Consider the following 16,296-nt stretch of genomic DNA (forward strand, 5'->3'; position numbering starts at 1 on the left):
TGCATGAATGACAGAGCATTAGAAAAAGCATAAGAGGCTGGCTTTAAAGAGACACATTTAGGGTGTCCAGGTGTCCCACTTTATGTGCGACTGCACTCCAGCACATGGCAAGATACAAAAGTCTGTTTTCTATTCACTGGCTGTGAAGAAAGTATGCTGTTATTATGGGTCAAGTGCAGCTTAACCTGCCACATCCTTTCGCTGTCAACATTAAGTCTCAATAAGGTAACATGTTATACAGATTTCAGTGGAATGTGATGGGAACTACCACAAATAAGGAATGCAGCAAAATAAAATCTGGGAAAATACTTTGGTAAGTGCAGAAGGCAATTTACAGAGATATGTTTTCCTTTTTTTGCCAGAGTTGTTTATAACTTTTGCATGGCGGAAGAATGTGACTTACAGGTCAAAATCCAGGTGGCTCAAAATGAGATGTGCACGTATATGGATCCATCCCCTCTTAAACTCAAAGATTAGATTAGACAGAACCGGAGCTGAAATAGCTCCGGTTCTGTCTAGTAACTGTCAACAGTTTTGACAGTTAGTGGAACAGAAAAAGAATGAGACAGACGAATTTAAGAGGACTATCCAGGTTTGCTGAGAAAGTGACATTCAAATAAAAACATGTTCTTCAAGTCCTAAAGGCCAAAATTGTAAACTGCATAATGGTCTTTATTTTACTGCATCTCTGCATTAGTGATGTGTCCTGTATTGTCCCACACAAACATATTTAATCCATTTCCACAAATGCACTACAGCCCTGAACCTTTAGACACTGGCCAAATGTGGTGCACATGTCAGTGCAAATATCCCACATGGACAGATGGGGCTTTAAGCTGCCAGTTCTCTGCTTCAAAGCCTGTGTGATTTCTGCATGTGCTGATGTGAGAACAGCACAGATATTAGTTAAGTGGATTCAGAGCTGGTGAATGAGTGTCCCGTGTACTGCCTCTTGTGCGCTTTACTCAGGCAGCACCCTCTTCTAAACAAACAGAGCATTTATAGCAGGGAGAACATGGCTGGTGCAAACTGTCTCCTGCTGTGGTCTACATGTGAGAAAGGACTGGTTTCATTTGTTCATGTGAAAAACAGCTTTCCTTTGTGAGGATCTAGTCACTCCATGCACGTTTGAGTTTCCAACCTGGAGTTGAAACTGCTGTCTTCGTAGTCTTTATAACTTCGATTGCAATAATTATATTGATTTTAAAAATGCTTTTAAATATGGTCAATCTTTTAATTTTGTTTATTTTCTGAAGAACCACATTTGTAAGGAAACGGTGGAGTTAAAATGTATATACAATGTTACTACCTGATTTAATTTAATGATAAATTTAACCTGAGGAAAAAAACAGTAATTTTTACCAGAAACATTGACTGAGGGAGAAAATTGAAATGAAAAGATTCATAATAACATTGCTTTAGCAGAGCAGTGAACAGAAATTTAACAACATGTTTGTCACAGTCTGGCGAGAGCAGACTGTATGAATTGAGAAAAGGACCCAAAACGCAGACTCCAAGGAACAGGGAACAGAACTTGAAATGTTAACAAAAGGCGAGCCGTTTAATATGGCTGGTAGAAAAGGTACAAACAAAGGGCAAGGCAAACTGAAGCAAAATTAACACAAACCTAAACTGGGGAATCTAAACAAACAATAAGAAAAACCTAGACAAGAAACTTGGAAGCATGGCATGAACAACAGACGACCTGACAATCACACACTGAAAATAGAGGACTTAAATACACAGCAGGTGATTAGGGGAAGTGGGAACACATGGAGGAACAGCTGACTGACATGAGCCTAATGACAGGACAAGGGAAGTGAAACTAAATACAATGAACAAAGAACACACGACTCCTTCAAAATAAAACAGGAAACATGAGACAGACATGATAATACAAACTTGATAACATAAGACACGCAGCATGAAACACGAAGGTTGAGGGGAAACTTAAATACAGGGGAAGAAAACACAAGGAGTCTAATAACCAAATGAACTTAGATAACCTAATGAACAAAATAAACTCAAACTTAAAACGCTGGGTCAAAAGACCCAGGATCATGACAATGTTATTGTTTGCAAAAGTTTACAACTCGGTTTTCGTCAGGGTCTTTCTGTGCATTTTTCTAACTTATAATGTTTGACAGAAGGTCAAGTCCACTGCGACATGATTGAAGCACCCAGCAATACTTAGATATTTTTTTTATCCATTTGCAGAAATGATTCAGTCAGAACTGTTGAAAAGATTTCCTAAACATCTTCCACACTTTTCTCAACCCATTCTGATGACATTATGCAAATGAATTATTTTCTCACATAAAGCATTCTTCTTGTAGGATGAACACACACATTTGTGCAGGCGTCTTCTCTTCCATCACTGCTCCAACCTCAGCAGCAAAGCTAAATAAGTAAAAAGACTTTCTTTTGAGCTGCATTGTTTGCCTGATATGAAAAATCCTCATTGGGTGGTTTTAGTTACGTCCTTAGCCTTGGTAAATACCCCGGTAAGCTGAATAATTATGATGTTGCCAAAGTTTGTGTTACTGCAAACAGTTTGCAGTCGGCTTACTAAATATTTTCTAAATGTTTACTAAATTTTGAAGGACAAGAACAATTTATGTCTGAAATTTCACGTATAAGCAGTTTGCCATGATAATGGGACATGCGAGGCATTTACACACATGACCTGTAGGAACCAGCCCGTGAAAGAATCTGAGCTGGGCTACAGGATGGCTTTGCAAGATTAAGAAACAAAACAGGAGGAGCATAATAATTTTTACTTTTGACTATATTGTGCAGCAGATAGCCTTGGATTGCAAGTCAACAATAGATCATATCGTCCAAAATGATCAATTTCACCCAAGCCTTACATCTGATTCACAGATTTCTTACTGCTAAAAGCAATATCCATGCCCTGCAAAACCACAAAACGTAAGATAATAAGCCAGCAAACTTGAGTACTTTGTTTTCTTTGCAGAATTGAACTCTGCTTCTTTACAGTAACAGAAAGTTTATTTTTTTTAGTTTTGTTTGGACGATATGTGGCCTAAAACTTTAAATGACTGACAGCCATATTTTAAATGATTATTTAATCTTTATGTATGCAAAATGTTTTCTACTTTACCTTCAGGTCTTTGAAGAAGTTTGGATTCTGAGCTGCTATATTTTTCTTCTTGGACATTTTTCTATACTGAGTGATTTTCTTTAGTTCATTCTTCAGGACTGAAGAAAAGAAACACACACACACACACACACGTCTTGGTTACCGTCCATGATATTTGAGCACCGAAGTAAATAGCTGCTTTAAATCAGGTGCTGTCTCCTGTGTGATCTCGTGGAGTGCAGTATTTGTGGCTTGTGGCAAGTTTTTGTAAGTCATCATATAGACAATATATTGGATTGAGACCTTACACTCCCTAGACAATGAGATCATGGCGTTTCAACAAAGTATACTGAAGCTACAATCACAGAAGATGGAGTAAATGTTACGATCACACTTCCTCACAAATAACTTTGTTGGCACAAAAAAGGAGGGTCAGTATTACAGCAATCTCAGCAAATTTAACAGTCTTTGGACACAGTAGTAAAATGTGACACAGTAGTAAAATGTGATCTACTCACCATCTACTTCTGCGGTCAAGCCTTTGATGGAAGCTATCCAAGAAAGGGGGCAGCGAAACACAGAGAAAATACACGTTTCATTTAACAGACCTCAACTAAAAAGTGCCACGCAGATTTCTTTCAGGTTTGATCAAATCTTGTCTAGCAAATACCTCCAGGGATAGTTTCAAATTCTGCCAACTCCTGGGGAAAAGTGGCCAAGCACGGTTCATGCAACATAATCTGCTCCACAAGGGCATGAAGCAAGGTGAACTTCTTGTCTGTCCCACGGAGCTGGACGAGCTAGGGAAGGAGAAAACACAAATTGAGAAAGGGAAGAACAGAGCTGTGTCCCCTTGCCATGCAACATACTGATTCCAACATAAAGGACAACATGTACGTATGTTCTTTATATCCATGCCTGTGTGTGCTGATGCAAACACGCAGCTTTGTTACTCTAGGTCCAATGAAGAATTGGAGGATAATGCATAAAGTGTGTTTACACCCATGGGAGGTTTGTGTGTGTGTGTGAATTTACAGTCATTTCCCAAGGACACTTCTGGCTGTTTTAACATGTCTCTATACATACATTTGATCCACTTTTATCTGAAACTGTTTCAAGGTTATAATAATACACGACTGCAAGGAACAAAAATAAATAAATAAAAAGCTTTTTCAGCCATTTGTTCAACAAAAATGTCAATACATGTAATATTCTTCTGTGGAAAAGTAGGTGCCCCTTTGGCCTCAGAAGGAGAGCATTAACAGAAATAACTTCTTGTGAGCAATTTGCAGGTTTGTTCACCAGCCTTTGTTATCTAATTCTGAAATTTCTGACGACTCCTCCATGCTGACTTTATTCTGTTGCATGATGTTTGAGATGTTTTATCTTGCATGTACTGGGTGTTTCAAATTCCCCCACAACTTTTCAGTGGATTTCAGATCTGGGCTTTTTTTTCTAAGCAATTACACAACCCTCAGTTTCTTCTTTTTGAACCATTCCTAGGTGGATTTATTAGTGTGTTTTTGATCTCTTAAATTCTTGTTAAAAGCTCCACTTTGACTCTTGGACAGATGGCCTCAGATTATCCTTTGATATGATGCAGAGTTGTATCAATAACTGCAAGCTGCCCAGTCACGGACACAGTGAAATAACCCCAGTACGTAGTGTTTCCACCACCATCACTCACACTTGGTGTGATATTTCTGTGAGAACCTGTGTTTATTCTGCCCAAAGCATGTCTGCAATCCTATCTTTTATTTGTCTGTCCAGATCACATTATTCCAAAAGGCCCAGGGCCAGATGTATAAAACACTGTGTTGATTCAGGGTTAAAAAGTAGCACAAAGGCAGACACATGTATATTACAATATCTCTGTCTGATTTATAAAGCCGTGCAAATTCAATAATAGCAAGCATGCAGACAAGCCTATTTTACACTTTAACCATGGATATATGTAGACACTACGTCATCCATTGGATATAAAAACACCCATTTTTAGAATGTTGTAAAGTAAACAAAGGATTTAGAGCAAATGTGAAAAGGAAGGAAGGAAATATGTTTGCAGGTCTTGGAAATACGACTAACATCTTTATAAGCTTGGAGCAACAGTAACACACCAGCAACACCAGAGCAGCATTTCTTGCATGTGACAATCAAGCAGAGCTATTTATAGCACCAACATTCAAATTAATATTGCAAGCCCTAATAAAATTTGGAACACAGCTGGTTAAAGTTGGCTACTTTGTGGTTACAGTGGCAGGCTGTGTATCTGTAAAGAGAAAACTACAACTACAAAGTTTAATTCTGCCTGTCAACCTTATTTCTTATTTTCACTTCACGATATCAGTCTTGCTCCCCCCAAAAATTGTGTGGCTAAAATATCCGTGTGGTGTCCATATTTTCACAAAATATTATTCCTTTATTCCTGTTTGTGTTTATTCATCCGATTGCAGGTCTTTGCCAAACTGTAGCTTCACTTTTTTTTTCCAGGCACATCTCCATTGTAAGTCAAAGTTGTGCATTCTCTAGGATATAGGGATTTGTAATAGAACATATGTACTCAGATGCCTGAATTAATTATATAAAATCTTTTACCCTGGTGTAACGATGCCATTTCAAACTCTGTTATGAAATACTTGTTTTAACAGGTTGTCACTTCTGTTTATGGGAATTATTTTGAATGGAGTTTAATAGTAGTAGTATGAATGAGGCTTACTAGCTATCTGTGACTACTTTGAAATTGTGCTGTTGGTATGAAATGGTAATGATGACTCTCGGATTTAAGCTACGCTACATTTGATGGTGCCGCATAATTAAAATTCAAGAACGACCTCTCTTATCCTGTGAAAGCAGCTCCCAATGATTTTTTTTCTATTTAGGTTATGTTGTTTACCAATTTAAGGCCAAGGCCAGCCTTTGAGGACTGCGTATACAAGACATGCACAAAGTATTGATGCTCACAAGTAAAAGAAAAAAGAACCAAAAAAAGATCTGCGATAACCTCGATGCATTTTTCTTGGAGGCAGTCAGCCATTAATTTGAAGAGAGTCTGTCTCAATTAGACCTGGAAACACCTCTGAGGCAACACAAGGCCTCGGCTTCATTAAATGGAGCAGAGGACGTTTTACTTCTGTGCCAAGAGCATTGCCCCTTAAACATTCCCAGCAGAGAGACATAAACACAAAAGAGTGATTCAAACTAAATTAAAAAAAACACAAAGACAGTGTCGCAAACCCTAGACAAAAGCTGTGCATTGATCAGTTTAATCAACCTTAGAGGAATCATTTTGGAAAACAAACTTATTTGCTGTCTTTCCCGTGTTAGATGAAAAGATTGATGCCTTTCGCTAATCCGTCTGTTTATAGTTTAAAGCCACAGACAGTGCATATAGGGTACAGGAACCAACATGGCACATGCTGGCTTGGAAAGTATTGCTTTAAAGCCTTGAGTGCTGCATTTTGGTTGTTGTCACTTTAGTTTTTATGAACCAAATGTAACTCTTTTTGAAGATAGTGTCAGGTGATTAGCCTATGCTAGTGCTCAAAAGCATGGTTTGCAAATGTATTCACTGTGATCCCATGGAAGTGGGATGCTAAAAATGAAAAGTGATAAACAGGCTTAAAACAGAACATACTTACCATTTGCCTTTTATATACTGTCCACTACCAGCCGACAGCTGGTACACTAGTCTGACATGATGAATCATATTTCTAACCATCAAGTAAATAATTACGTTTTGGAGGCAGGTTTGGGCAAAGCTAGTAAGGCTGTTTCTACCATTTGATAAGGCCTCGGTCACGCAGGTCTAGACACTGGTCAGCAACCCCCCTGGCAATTTTTAGTTGCTGGGGAAAAGTATTCCCCAGCTGGTTGGCAAATAGTTGGAGAGTGTTTGCATACAAGCCATCACCTTCAGTGCCCACTGCTGGGGTCCACAGCAATCTCCTAGTGACTAAACGGTTCATTAGGATATTTTTGATATATTTTTCATGTGTAAATAGACCTCTCTGCTGAATCACACTTGATATTAATCTCTGGCTCTCTTCTACAGCATGTCCTTCATCCTGTCTTCTTTCTCTCACCCTCACTGGTCCCAGCAGATGGCCGCCCCTCCCTGAGCCTGGTTCTGCTGAAGGTTTCTTCCTGTTAAAAGGGAGTTTTTCCTTCCCACTGTCGCCAAAGTGCTTGCTCATAGGGGGTCATGTGATTGTTGGGGGGTTTTTTTTCTCTGTATGTATTATTGTAGGGTCTACCTTACAATATAAAGCGCCTTGTTGTCGTTGTGACTGTTGTTGTGATTTGGCGCTATATAAATAAAATTGAAGTGAATTGAATTTTGATGCAGTGCCATACACTTCTTTGCAATCAATTTCACACTAGGAACTCCCAACAATCTTCAGCAACCACCTACCAAATAGTCAAGGAATACTGTACACAGTTTCCCCCAATGATCAGCGGTTACCGGATTGTCACCGGCCAGTGACAGTTTAGGCCTGTGTGACTGAGGCCTGAGCTAACCAGCTCCTGCCATCTATTTACCAGATACATGTGATATCCAGTAAATTGTAGTTTTGATATTCTCATTTGAGTCTCTACATTTTTTTCAAGCCTTTTCATCCTGCTCCACTTCTTTTCATTTCTAAGACACTGAGCCACTAAAGGCGATATTTTGTGCAAAGTTTCATTCCTCCTGCGAAGCCATTCATCGACACAGTCACACAACTGTTAGAGTGAATATGTTCAAAGACCTGAGTAATCCAGAGCGACTGAGAGAAAAACTGAAAGATGCACAGAAGCCCTGCTGTGTATGTCAATGAGTAGTCTTATTAGCTCTGTGCTGCAACTCAATCAAAGGTCAGGCAACAGTGGTGGACTCGTACTTTAGTTAAGGAGGAGAGACGGAATCCCTTGGCCTTTTCCTTCCCGGCATTCTCATTGAGGTAATTGCCAATGGCGAGGAGGTACTCCAGCACGGAAACAAATGACCTGCAGTAGTACAGCTGCATGCACATTCTGATCTTCTGGTTAATCAGCTGGAAGACAAACACAAGGGCACAGAGCAAAGTCATTTGTTCTGAAATCCACCCATATACAGGCTCTCACATTCATTTTGCCACACAACAATAATGCAAAGTGGAATAAGGCCGAAGCTTGTTTAGAGGCTCTCTGTACTGACAAAGAGTCGAAAAAAACAACTCCAGGCTTTACAATTTTATATTCTAAACATAAACAGCCATCTCACTACACCTCATTTGACCTCATAAAATGAATAATCAGGACCTGGTTGTTTGGCAAGATTATTATTTTGTATGCAATTGTGTCAAGTACAAATATCCCCCTAGAATATCACACAATTTCTGTGTCTAACTATCTCTAAACAGATCCCGTTGAATATGCATATGCATTCATATTGAGAAAAAATTAAAGTGGAATTTAAGGTTTTGCCAGTGATGTATTAGAGGGAAAAAAGGAGCTGATGCTTTGGGAATTATAGTCCTTGACAAAGAGTTAGCTTCTCTAAATAAGCCCGTGCCAGCCAACAACATCCCCCACCATATGCTCCTGTTTTAAAAATAACTTCCCAAAATCTACCAGTGGGACAACCTCAGTTACAAGAGAAAAGAACGCAGAAAGCAGATACCCAGATATCCAGATATCCAGATACAGAACACATTATATAAACCTTCTTTGCACAGGACCATCTGTAACATGGAAAACTATTGTAGCTCCATGGCATAAAGACCAACTCATAGTGCACTGTAACCTGTTTTAAGAAGATTCTCTGATTTGATATACACTATTTATATTTACTATATTATTAACGTCAGTTAAAGATCTGAGATATTGATCTGGTTGGTTACGTAGCAGAGGGTACATCAATCCATTCAAATGGGACAAGCTTTGCTGTATCTCCTAGCACAGTGTCAAGAACATTAAGGAGCTGGAAAAAGGTTGTAGAAGGCCCTTAACCCATCAGAAGGACCTGTATATGCCCCTTTGTGCAAGGAGGAACAGGTTGAGCACTGCCAGAGCCTTACAAAATGACCTCCAGAAGGCCGGTGTTGTCTCTGACCAAACAATCAGAAACAGGCTTCATGGGGGTGGCCTGAGAGCCCAGCGTCTTCTTGTGAGCCCTGTGCTCAATGCCCGGATCTGTAGAGGCCAGATGCCTTTTGCCATAGAATTTCAGAATTGTAGAATTGACAGGTCCACATCTGGCACAATGTGGCAGACATGAAAGGGTGCGGAGAAGCTGTGGAGAATGCTATGCTGCTTGTAATATCATTCAGCAAGTCTGGTTTGGTGGTGGGTTGGTGATGGTCAGGGAAGGCATATCTACAGAGGGACACACGGACGGTTCAACTTAAGCCGCCAGGTTTCTGATCAGAGTGATGCCCCGGTCAAGGTCTAAGAGGAGATGCCCCAGGACATCATCCATCGTCTCATTAGAAGTATGTCTGAATGTTGTCAGACAAGCGTGAGGGCCGTACAAAATACTGAATATTATTGTGAGCTGCTGCAAAGAAATTTCAGCAAAACGGACAAGCCTGCCCATCCTTTTCTAACACATTACCCAGTTCATACCATACTAGATATCCAGTATGGTATTTTTTCCATTGAGATTTGATGTGTTTTCAATGTGTTACTTTAATTTTTTTGAGCAGTTTGATGTTCTAATCACTTTAAAGCCAGAAAAAAATATATTTTTTAAAAAACATAGCCATGATATCACTGACAGAAGTGTTCATGAAAGCTGACATAAGAGTTGTTTACTTTTCCAAAGGAAAAAAACTATTGTTTTCTCATGTATTGTTTTCTTCTTTCTCTACAATTTTTGATCAAATAATGTAGCAAACAGCAGTGAGTGGAGGCTAGCCCCGCTGCATACTGTCTCCTTCATTGTGTGGGAGGTGGATGCTTCCCATTGAAAAGCTAAGGGAAGCAGCTGTGTGCTGTTATCTATTGGAGGTGGGGAAGTTAACTTCAAGTGCATTTTCCAAATCAACAACTTCTCATCCTTGAAAAGTAATGTAAAACCAGAAAATACAGTTTGAAAATAAAATTACTACAGCATAAGTCTCACATTTACAGTATCCTCATAAGTTGCTAGACATTTACACTTTTTTAACCCTGTACATCACCACAAGGGATTTTAAATCAAGCAATCGAGATGTGATGTGCAAAGTGCAGACTTTCAACTTTAATTCGAGAAGTATAACAAAAACATTGCATCACTTCACATTGAATCACAACCCTTTTTATTCATAGTCTCCTATTTTCAGTGGCTCAAAGATAATTAGACAAATGAAAGTAATTTTAAATATATATATATATATATATATATATATATATATATATATATATAAATATATATATATATATATATATATATATATATATATATTTTTTTTTTTTTTTTTTTTTTTTTTTCAAATAAATTGATTAAAATCCTTTGCAGTTAATCACTGCCTGAAGTGACATTACCAAAAGCAGTGTCTCTTGAGATACTCACTCCAGCTACCTTAAGTTGCTGCTTGCTTGTGGGTCTCTCTACTTTCAGTTTTGTATTTAATAATTGTAAAGCATGCTCTATTGGGTTAAGATCAGGTGAATAACTTAGTCATCCAAGAATATTCCCTTTCTTTTCCTTGAGCAACTCTTGAGTTGCTTTTGTAGCACGGTTTGGGTCATTATCCATTTGCATTGTGAAGTGCTATCCACTCTTATTACAGCCCAGTACATCCTGTTACTTCTAGCAGCAGTCTCACCATCATTAAACACTAGTAGCCTGGTTTCCCTCATAGTCTTACATACCCATGCTGTTAACATTGCCTCTTCCATGTTTGACAGATAATGTGATGTACTTCATATCATCATCTGTTTCTTTCTTCTTATCATACTGATACAATTTATTAATCTTGTTTCACTTTTCCAAAGACTTTTTTCCCCAACCAAGCAGGCTCTTTAACATGTTTTCTGTCTAATCTGGCCTTTCTGTTCTTGAGTAGGGATGGAAACTGATAAGAATTTAGCCATTCCGATTCCATTATCGATATCACTTATCGATTCGATTACCAATTTAAAATCTCTTATCGATTGTCATTGGGTTCTCATCGAGAGTCACCACCATCGCTAAGCAGCAATAAAGAAATTACATTCATGCAGATTAATTGCACGCTGTGGGTCAAATGTTTGTGCGTGTTTGTTCAGGTATTTCCCCTTTTTGCTGTTATCACTGTTGGAGATGCTACTCAAAAGTTATTATTACACATATTACCTGAACACTTCCCTTAAAAGTAAAGCAGTACATAACTTAATTTCTCCTGCAAAAGGTAATTTGTTATATTTCTTGTTACATTGCTTTCATGTTACTCTGTAATATCTGAAACACACTGCTTCTTAATCACCATTTAACAATATAAACCTGAGGTTATGAAAATGTTAGACTTTGTATAAAAATGGCTTTAATTCCTAAACAGTTAATGCAGTGCTTTTGTTAAACCCCTTGAATTAAAGCTGCAAGCCTGCACTTCAGTCACATCTTGATTGTTTGATTTAAAATGCACTGTATTGGTGCACAGAAGAAAAACTACAGAAACTATGTAAATGTCCAAAACTTTATAGACCTAACTGTGTGCGGCTTGTCCAGATACGTTTTCTAATATATGTTCTTTATTTCATTTGGATGCTGCAAGCTATAATAGGCTCACTGCTGGCTCCAAAAGCAAGGAGGCCAAGAACACCCACTGGTAATTGAAAACCGCAGTTACAAAGAGAAGACAATTAGCCCAACCTGAACTCAAAGAAGAAAAACAGAGCCGAGCCTCCCAGATTGTCTCTGTTTTCTGAGGAGAAAAGATGACTTATTATACTTTTCTGTGCTTTTTTATTCACCATTGTTACAATGGTGAATGTCCACGTTAAACCTGAGTTTCATATAATTGGATCAATGTATTTACAACTAATCCCTTTGAACCAATGCTCCAGGAGATGTATGCTGTTAAAAAGGGGTATGCCAAATATGGCTATGGCAGGCACAGAAGCCCCGCCCACCTACTAAAGAAACCTGGCTTAAAGGGACAGTAGCCTTAAAGTGGGAACTAGAGTGGTCTGAAGAGCTTTGGTATAAGATAATAAGGATTATTTTTAGTTGTCAATCATTTAAAGTCTAGTAGAATCCAACAATAAAAACATGGAGTTAAAATTAGAATAATAAGTTCCCTTTAACGGATAAAGTGAATCTGGTAAACATTTGTATATTTCTTTAATGCTAAAGTTGCTAAAGTTTCATATTCATATTTGATGTTTTGTGCATTCAGATGAAGTCTGCAAGGCTTTCTTTATTTTTGTGTTTTTTTACTACAGCAAGGCTTTCTGTCAAATTACACAAGATTGTATTGTGTCTTGTTTTAGAATAGTTCACCATTTATATATCTACTGAAAATACTACATTTGGTTTTATCATTCTGTACATCACAGCTTCAGGTGATGCCTCCCTGTCTACTGCATCAATGGCTCTGGCTCTGTGACTTTGCATTTCTTATATGTATATTTGAAATAGCTGCACACAGAGCACAGCAAATGTTTAAAGAAAAAGCTAGGGCCACAATGCAGAGTAAAAGCTGTCATCCTTGCAGTGAAACACCAACAAGCACATCACAGGTGAGAAGCATTCCCACAGTGGTGACTTTGCCATTTTCCCTCCTCAAGTCCTGTCTGTCAGGTGGCAGGTAAATCCTTCTTAATGTTAGTGCCTTAAGAAGCCTGTCGTGTTGGAGAATCCAAGGATTTGCAACTATGTTGCGACTACGAGGACCCTAATGTTTGAACACACTGTACTAGGAAGGACCTAAATCTGAAGTGCACCTTACCTTTTTGTCACAGTGTACCTGTACGCAAATACCAAAGCTTTTGATTGAATGACCTTTTTAATAACACAGTAGAAAGAAAACAATATCAGAAGCAAAAAGCCAAGAGTAAATTGAAACTTAATGAAATTGCTAATCTTTCTTGTCGAGTCATCTTGCCGGCACACAATATGTTTGTCCCTGTGTGTTAGACAAAGAAAAATTACTGTCACAGTCAATGGATTACAGTGCCATCATTCTTATCCATTGTTTCTCTTCATTCTCAGACAGTCAGCAGACAAGAGATTAGGGTTGAAGCACTGATGCTGAAAGAAACAGAAGCTTGAGAGAATCACATAAAAAAATGGCTGAGGTGCTGGGGGGCATTCTTGTCTGCCTGCAATATCTTTACACCCTGCAGTCCCCAGTGCCAATAAACAACAATGCGCGATAAGAGTGTTAACGATCAGTCTGACTAATGATGAACAGGAATCTCTGGATACTCGAACTACACAAACCAAAAGCATTTCAGGTGTTCGTGTAAGGGTTAAGAAGATACTAAAATTAATATAGATATAGATATATATATATATATTTGAGTTGGAACTTTGTGTGAGTGTGTGTTTTTTTCATTTGATTTTACCTGTATTAATTTAAAAGTGTCTGTCTTTGAAGTGGGTCTAGAAGTTTGCAGAAAGAAGAAAAAGTCATAAATCTTTCCACATCTCTTCCTTTGTGATAACTCCAAAGTGAGTTTTCATTGGGTTTTTTGATAAGGATTTTCTTTTAAACTTTGGTGGTTTTAAACCACCTGCAGAAAAATTAAACTTGATTTGATTAAGAGCCATCTTTTCTTCTCCGTCAAATGAAGAAAAGTGTCTTAAAGTGCTTCTCATGCTTTTGTGTTTTCAAGACTCTTAACATTCCAGCAAATAGAATAGAAACTACTTCACCCGCCACATAAAACCTAAAAGTCAAACTGAAGAGGGGGGAAAAGCTTTCATGTATTAATAGTATTTTGTGCACAGATGTTCTTTTCATTTATGTCTAAAGCTACGATGTATCTGGGCATTAGCATTTGCATTAGAGAATAAATTTGCATAGAGGTGTTTGATTATGTGCTGTGCAGTCTCGTGGTTTTACCCTTTTTCAGCCTGTAGAAATGGGGCAGACTTTAAACACAGCTCAACATCTAATTCGACCTTTGATTTGACTCTGCTGGTGATCGAGTGAACTCACGGGCTGCAGGTCGTTCATGCTGATCGGAAGCTCTCTCAGAGTCAACAACAGGTCGAGTTGTGTGCTCAGGTAGGCGATGTTGCACATCTGTAGCAGAGAAAAGATGTAACGGTAATGAGCTGTGGATATACAGAAGAGAGCGCAATTATCACATCATCACACAGCCTATTTCCATGTGATTATTCAGAATTATCTAAAAAGCAGAGCTGCTGGGAGATGCTGGGGGGAGATACAGTCATCGGATGGCTGAGGCTTGTTCTCAGATTCAAGATTACCGCAGGCAAAAGCAGAGAGCTGCAGGCCTGTCGACAGGCTGATTTAACTGAGAAACTGAAGGCTTGACACTTTGAAACGATTGGCTGAGCTGCCTAGTCGACCTTTGTGTCTGTGCTAACCTCTAATAAATCATTCTTCATTGTCAGACTGGCTCGCTGATGCTCAGGTACCATCTCCCAAAAGGCAAAGGGCACCTAGTCTGATGGACAGTTACGGATAGGTATCAGGATTAGTGTTAGAAATCTATACCATGTAATAATTTCCCCTGTTGTGGAGGATGACACATCCTTCTGTGTCGGTCTAATACCGCTAAAAGGACATCACCCTGGGCTAAAAACTAAAAGTGTTTGCTTCTTTGTCACTGTCAGATTTTCAGGTATTTTGACAACATTTTCTATAACGCACAAGATGAAATTTTCATCTTCACCAAATCTGATTATAAAAACGAAAACATTGCAACTTTTCTACTGCGAGACAGCACACTTTCGCTTTGTGAAAAATAGCCAGCTTTCATACATACACCGGATAAAACCTCCTATACATTGTAGCGCGAGACAGACTGCTATATACAAGAGTATGACAACACAGACAGCATGAGTAGGATTTGATTTATTTTAAGAAAAATACCTACGCTTCATCCCTAATATATTTTACCTCAATGGAAAATATGCTTCGAGGATGCCACTCTTATGTCCACAAGCATCCTGAGAGGGAAGTGATTACTCAGAGCTGTAAGGCAGATAACCAGACCATTTCCAACTGTCAACAGCAAAGACAAGACTCTGCTGATTTGCAAGCTGCTCTGTAAAGCTGTATTTACAGCACGGAAATGTTTGCTGGGCACTTAAACTGTATACTATACACTGTAAACAGACTTTTAATTCACTTTATTATACAGTGCACCTACTCTATATTTAATCAATCAATCAATCTTTATTTATAAAGCACTTTTCATACAAAAAACAATGTAGCACAAAGTGCTTTACATAGTTAAAAACAGCCCACCCCACCCTCCAACTCACTCCCCACACTCTCATTAACATAAAATGAGAGTGACATAAAACATTTACAAGAAAAAGAGAGTGGACAAGGCACTGTTTGCCATCTAACTACTGTATATATAGGGACTAAAAGAAGACTGATTGTACAACTTTATTAATTCACTAGATGTACTAGAAGAAGCCATTGGGAGCCATCTGTACAATTATTTGAAGATATATTTAAATGACCTTTAATTTAAATGGTCAATTAAATATAAAAATGTCACAAAATCCAAATCTGATAAAAAAAGACTTCAAAGCTTTGATGTCTTTGCCCCAAAATAAGATTTTAAAAGGCATTTTTTTCCCCATTAATGTTTTTCTACCTCCATCTTTGCTGTTTCCAAATTCTCCATAGATTTTAGGTTCCCTGTCTCTCTGATGTTGTTTCTGGCCTCATTTTACTTAGTAGGATGACAATTGAGACTTTCATAATGTTTGCTGTGGGTACATCTAAACAGTGGATAGAAGGTGTAAACTAACTGAATCCTAGAAAAGGTGTAAGGATTGTAAAAGATGTTGTGCTTCTTGGCTCTGTTGTTCTACCAGATGTTGGGTGTTGGAAAAAAGCAGTTTTGTTAAATGAAACTGCACAAGTTTCTAGGCACGTTTGTCATCATATCCAACACAGAAGCTTAACCGTCTAATGCCCTTTGTATCATATTTGATACATGAGTTTGTGAGACCTCTATCTCATCAACATGATCAATGCTTGCCATAATTTCAAAATGCTACGGACAAAACTCTTTTTTTAAATATATGATACAGAACATGATATAGCAAAAAAAAG

General features: G+C 38.3%; 1 protein-coding gene across 1 annotated transcript in view; it reads right to left on the reverse strand.

Moving 5' to 3' along the window:
• Window positions 1-16,296, reverse strand: part of LOC309697282 (uncharacterized protein) — a 52,462-nt gene that overhangs the window by 13,504 nt on the left and 22,662 nt on the right. Inside the window, exons 11-15 of the mRNA XM_082519078.1 lie at window positions 14,191-14,277; window positions 7,984-8,136; window positions 3,774-3,903; window positions 3,622-3,654; window positions 3,125-3,222 (exon numbers count right to left, since the gene is read on the reverse strand). Coding sequence (XP_082375204.1) covers window positions 3,125-3,222; window positions 3,622-3,654; window positions 3,774-3,903; window positions 7,984-8,136; window positions 14,191-14,277 — 501 coding nt within the window. The remainder of the gene's footprint in view (window positions 1-3,124; window positions 3,223-3,621; window positions 3,655-3,773; window positions 3,904-7,983; window positions 8,137-14,190; window positions 14,278-16,296) is intronic.

Source organism: Aulonocara stuartgranti (genome assembly GCF_965226115.1).
Source record: "Aulonocara stuartgranti genome assembly, chromosome: 20".
Classification (NCBI taxonomy): domain Eukaryota; kingdom Metazoa; phylum Chordata; class Actinopteri; order Cichliformes; family Cichlidae; genus Aulonocara; species Aulonocara stuartgranti.